Source organism: Chenopodium album, chromosome 6 (assembly GCF_948465745.1).
Source record: "Chenopodium album chromosome 6, dcCheAlbu1.1, whole genome shotgun sequence".
NCBI classification, from domain to species: Eukaryota; Viridiplantae; Streptophyta; class Magnoliopsida; order Caryophyllales; family Amaranthaceae; genus Chenopodium; species Chenopodium album.
In genome coordinates, this window is record NC_137839.1 from 64,655,113 (window position 1) to 64,661,247 (window position 6,135).

General features: G+C 32.6%; 1 protein-coding gene across 1 annotated transcript; it reads left to right on the plus strand.

The window, feature by feature from the left end:
• The first annotated feature begins 1,148 nt into the window (after positions 1-1,148).
• On the plus strand, positions 1,149-5,755 carry LOC145635018 (GDSL esterase/lipase At1g29660-like). Its single transcript, XM_081686325.1, has 5 exons — positions 1,149-1,425; positions 4,104-4,228; positions 4,461-4,700; positions 4,838-5,078; positions 5,464-5,755. Exons 1-5 carry the CDS (start codon positions 1,197-1,199, stop codon positions 5,694-5,696), a joined length of 1,068 nt encoding a protein of 355 aa, XP_081542451.1. The 5' UTR covers positions 1,149-1,196; the 3' UTR covers positions 5,697-5,755.
• Positions 5,756-6,135: the final 380 nt, after the last annotated feature.

Consider the following 6,135-nt stretch of genomic DNA (forward strand, 5'->3'; position numbering starts at 1 on the left):
TACATAACTACATACATTGCATTGGCTTCCTTGTCACAAAAACTTGCTATAAGCCAGTATCAACATGCAATCCAAGAGACCCAGACCACTACTCCCATCTTCTGCGCAATCAATTCCCAATATGTTGACAATTCTACTTTTCGTTTTTTGTATGATATACGGAGTTTTGGTTAATGGCGAACCAAAAGTGCCATGTTATTTCATTTTTGTAAAAATTCTAGTATAATTGTCGATTACGGACGACTATGGTCAACTACAATAAGATATTAAGGGTATGTTCTCATTGACTGAATTGTGCTGAATTGAACTGAACTTAACTTAATTTATTAGAGTTGAACTTAATTGAATTGAACTGAATTGAAATGAATATTGTATAACAGAAGGAAATTAGAAGCTAAACTAAACTGAACTGGACTTATTAAAGCTTAACTGAACTGAATTGAACTAAACTGAAAATAATCATATGAGAACAGGCCCTTAATCTGAATCGTTGATTTATTATTTGTCTAATCCTAACTGTCTAATCATGCATCTATGCTACATAGTCATCAAGGGATTAATTGGTTAGTTTTTTTTGCTTTTACACGCATTATTTTTAATAAAAAATTAGGAAAAAAAAAAAACCAATTTTTAAATATTTTATCTTCAATCTATATCATCTTTAACCTTATTAACATTCCTATGAATTGAATTGAATGTCATTTTCAATCTAACCCTTTAGCTTCATTATAAAACCTTCATCTATTGATCTACAAATGTTAGATCTAAATTGTGGCTGATTTATTAAGAATGTAAAAGTAATATAGATTATTACAAAAATATCTTAATATGCTTCTCCGTAGTAGCATATGTATCTGATTAACGGGTCAATCATCTAACAAAATCACATGTCCTTTAGAAGCTGATAAGAGCAACTGTACTATCAACTAATTGTTCAATAAAATGAACATCAACTAGTCTTAATCCTTTAATAATTGAATTTTTAAACAAACTCAAACGTTTTGAAATGACGTATATCCTTTAATATCTTAAAATGCTTCTCCGTAGTAGACTACTAGCGTACGTTGCATGGATTTCCTTATCACAATAACGTGCTATAAGTATGGTAGCAACAACATGCAATCCAAGACCACTAATCTCATCTTCAATATCACAGAGTTGTAAGAATAACACTTCGCACGCAATCAATTCCAAAAATGTTACGAAATATAATTTTTGTTATTTTTATGGTTTGCGCTGTTTTGGTTAAAGGCGAACCAAAAGTGCCATGTTACTTCATTTTCGGGGACTCATTGTCCGATGTTGGAAACAACAATAACCTCAAGACAATGTCTAAAGCAAACTACCCGCCGTATGGGGTTGATTTTCCTGGCGGCGTACCAACTGGCAGATTTACCAATAATCGGACTATTGAGGATTATATCTGTAAGTATACCTCATTTTATCAATTACCAGAAACCTCCTTGAAATGTTGTCTGTCCTTTGAACAACCTGTTACTATTAAAAATAAAAAAATTCTAAATAAAAAAATAAGTGTATTAAAGGATGGCTTTATAGCTCAAAATTCTAATCACTAGCATGCAAATCTTTTGACAAAATATATTTAATTTTTCCCACAATACATGAATAATATTTTCTCTAAGCTTTGGCATAATTTGTTATACCCATTATAAAATTTCATACATCCATTATAGTAGTATTAAGGTATTGTAAAGAATATTGTAAAGGATGTACAAAATACATTGGATGAAGTGTATATGTTACTTGTAGTCTCTGTGGCATGGGTATAAATAAATTATAAAGTATGCATTATAATATTGATAAAGAGCCTCTATTCAAAAAAAAAAAAAAAAAAAAAAAAAAAAAAAAAAAAAAAAAAAAAATTGATAAAGAGCCTACACTTTTTGTGAAATGAAATTCGAAGTTGAGTATCTAAATTCGAAAATTTTACAATAGTCATTTGAAATATGACTACCATAATATTTTCATGATTATATAGTTTATAATTGATATATATCTTCCAGATAATTAATTATATTGCTTTATTTTAGATATAAAATAGTATTTTTAATTTTGTTTATTTATCAATTTTTTAGTTACTTTTATATAAATTTTATTCTTATTTTATAGTTTCTCGAAAAAAAATTATTTAATGTTGAATTGAAAATTTCAAAAAAATATATTTGCATTGTAATTATAATAAGACTAATTGTGACCATTTTATAAGGTAAAAAAAAATAAAATAAAAAATCAATCATATTATATATTACTAAAATAATGTGGTAGTCATTTTTCAAACGACTACTGTGAAATAACTTAAATTTGGAGTTATTGGTATCTTTTGCAAAAAATATTCTCTCTTGAAAAAACTCCGTCGTTCTCACCATTAAAAATGGTCTAAGAGCCGTAATCTTCTCCCATATAGAAAGAAAACTCGATGAAGCCCGTGCGATGCACGGTTTGTTTGATTTTTTTTAAATAATGTTTTTTTTTTGTATTTATGAGCCTAAAATTTGTTATATATTTAGATAAAATTCCTAATATTAAAAGATAATATATAATATTTAATTAATTTAAACTTAAAAATCTCATTCGCCAATTTTGCTTACATGACATTTAAATTAGGAAAAATACACTTTAATAATCCCAACTATGGGCGATTTACCTACAACAATCCCAACTAAAGTTTATTTTTGAACAATCCTAACTATGACCTGAGTTTGCCTCCAACAGACCCAACCGGTCAACACCAAGTCAATGACTTGTTGTAGCAGGTAACCAATACACGTGTCAGCACGTGATTGGTCTAAAAAAAAAAAAAAAAAAAAAACAAAACAAAAACCAAAAACCCTTAACAGCCACCACCGTGAAACCCAAGGACCAAACCATAGCCCATCAAAAACAGCTGGCCGCCTCCCCTAACCCCTAAAAACGGCCGGTCAGCCTGCTCTAACCCCAAAAACCGGTGCTGGAGTTGGTTGCGGCGTTCGTGTTGATTATTTGGTAGTGAAGTTGCGGCTATCCTGTTAATTATCGGGTGGTGGAGGTTACGCCGCGGAGGGAGGGGTTAGTTTCATGTTGCTGCTGCGATTTGTGGGTCGAAATTGATGTAAAATGTGGTTAGTGGAGGTCGAATTGATTTTTCGAGGATCGTGGTTTTGGGTTTGATGCGAATATTGCTGTTGTTATTGCTATGATTGCTGCTGCTATTGTTGCGGCGACCAGGCGGCGACACGAGTAGTTTAAAGTTGGTGTGGGGTGGACCGTGGCCGGTGGTGTTGGGGGTTGGGAGGGCCTGCTGGTGGTTTTGTTTAAATCAATTTTCCGGCGAAGGAGTTGGAAGGGAGGAGAGTGGTTTAGGGGGTTGGGATCGATATGGGGTGTATGTTTCGAGGGTAGGGAGGGCCGACCGGCCATTTTCGGGAGGCTAGGGAGGTGGTCGGCCGGTTCCGATTGGCTGTGGGTGGCTTGGAACGGCGGCGGTTGGCTGGGTTGGTTGAATTCAATTTCTGTTTTTTTTTTCTTTATTTTTTGGTTTTTTTTTTAATTAAGCCAATCATGTGTTGACATGTGGCATTTAAAAAACAAAAAAAAATTACCCTTTTAGCAGGTAACCGGTTTTTAGGACTGCTGGAGGAAAACTGATCTAATAGTTAGGATTGTTAAAAAATAAACTTTAGTTGGGATTGTTGTAGGTAAATCGCCCATAGTTGGGATTATTAAAGTGTATTTTTCCTTTAAATTATTTAATTCTAAAAGAAATTAATAATCTCTTATTTAATTGGCTACTACTAAGATTTATAATCCTAGATGGCGCGCTGAGAAAATTAGATCCTACGTGGCTCTCTAAAAACTCGGGAAAAAAACTCCCCTTTATATATATATATATATATATATATATATATTAGATTGTTTAGGACCTATAACATATGGGCTTGGTCATGGCTATGCTAGCGGTTAATCATAGAGTTTATCTATATAATGAGTTAAATTCGCAAAGCTTTGTCCAATTTTAGTATTTAATTTTTCCTTTTTTGTTAGTTTTGCTATCCTGTATGGTAATTTTCTTAACAGCAGAATATTCAAATGCGTTGATTTTACAGCTACATATCTTGGATTCGACAAGTCTATAGCACCATATAGAGATCAAATGGGTCAAGATATATTGAGAGGTGTCAATTTTGCATCCGGATCTGCTGGAATTCTCATGGAAACTGGATCGCAAGTGGTATGATCATTATTTCTACTTGTATAATTCATATATTTTTTTCTAAATTGACAATGATATTGTACTATAATAACTAGCTTCTTAAAAAAATTATCATACTCATAACAAACCACAACCTCTTGCGATTGATTATAAATTCTTACTGGTACTAACTCAATATAAACATGACATAAGCCTGCATTTTCTACTAGACGTATATAATCATTTGTATTGATCATAAATATTATTACAGGGTGATCGGATATGGTTGGATCGACAAATACAAAATTATATGATGACCATCTTAAGGCTCCAATTAATGGTTTTTGGTCCAGTTTCAAACTACTTGAACAAGTGCTTGTACACTGTGGATATTGGTGGCAATGACTACATTAATAATTACTTCTTGCCGCAATATTATCCTTCACAGAGGCTCTACACCGTTGATCAGTATACTGATCTACTAATTTCTCGATATAGATCACGATTACGGGTATTTTCTATGTTACTTCACACCTCTGATCCCTCCCTAATCTATTTATTTACGAAACAATGAAGTTGACCAACGTTGATAATGTCTACTTAATTTTGGTTTTTTTTTTTTTTTTTTTTTTTTTTTTTTTGTGTTAGACACTATACAATACTGGTGCTAGAATGGTAGCCATTTTCGGTTTGGGTAATATTGGTTGCATTCCGTCTCAAATTATTAGGAACAATGCAACTGACTGTGTAGATGAAATCAACCAAGCAGCGAATATGTTTAATACAAAGCTTGAATCGCTTGTGGATGAATTGAATGTAGGGCTCTCTGGGGCTAAATTTACACTAATTAGTGTCTCCGCCCTGCAAGCCTTAAACCCCCTTCCTGAAGGTACGTCATTTAACAATTTAACATGTGCATTAAACTAGTTAACACTGTTAAAAACCTTTTGGTTGAGTTAGTCCTTTTAACACGGTATCAAGAGCCAACGTGACATAAAAGTTACGGGTTCGAATCTCATCCACCCCTTCTTTTTAAGTGGAATATTAAGTGTAGGATATGAGGATGTCCCATGCTGCATCCACAATTCAAGCCTAATGAGCTATCGTGTGAGGGGCGTGATAGAGTATAAAATATATATTTTTGGCCGTCAATCATCGACTTAAGCTTTTGGTTGAGTTGGTCCTTTAACAGTCACGTTACTAGTTCAAACTGCACTAGAACAACGTAAATTCTATATATCTGATATACAAAATCATTTTGCTAAATAATGCAGGTATTAATTCAAACTCGACTTGTTGCACATTAAGGAGTGATTTCCAGTGCGAGCCTTATAGTACACCATGTGCCAATCGGGATTTGTATGCATTCTTCGACGGATTTCATCCAACTGATGTTGTAAATGGAGGAGTAGCAAAAGCTGCATATAGTTCTCAAGATCGTCGGATCGCTAATCCGATGAACATCAATGAATTAACTAGCGGTCAGCAGGGCAAAGCGAAGAACTGATATTAGTGATACTAATATTATTATTTCTCCAAATATGCGGTTCTATTAATAAACATTCATATTTGTTTTCGAATAATCCCACTTTTTTTTTATTTCATTTTGTCTTGTTAATTAATAAAATTATCCACAGATTGATCTAATAATGGTCAACCTGAATTTCAATCTTCAATGTCTCCTAAATCTAATCATTTGTACTTCTGATGTTACAAATAAATTGGACCATATAATAAAATTATCTTCAATAAGAAAGCTTAATATCTTATGACCCTTCATCGTTAATGTTATTTATGTTTGTACATTTATTTATCATTTTATTTTAATAGAATAGGAAGGGGTGATTTCATTTAAATAATAATAGTCATTCAACACGTACAATCATCCCTTGAGATTTAAATTCACAATACTAGAATTAATTACCCCTTAAACTAATGACATCGCT

Bases quoted from the DNA above. Each gene is read 5' to 3' on its own strand.
- LOC145635018 (XM_081686325.1), top strand. From the start codon at position 1,197: ATGTTACGAAATATAATTTTTGTTATTTTTATGGTTTGCGCTGTTTTG. The intron at 1,426-4,103 runs GTAAGTATACCT...TTGATTTTACAG, and splicing joins GACTATTGAGGATTATATCT to CTACATATCTTGGATTCGAC. The intron at 4,701-4,837 runs GTATTTTCTATG...TTTTTGTGTTAG, and splicing joins GATATAGATCACGATTACGG to ACACTATACAATACTGGTGC.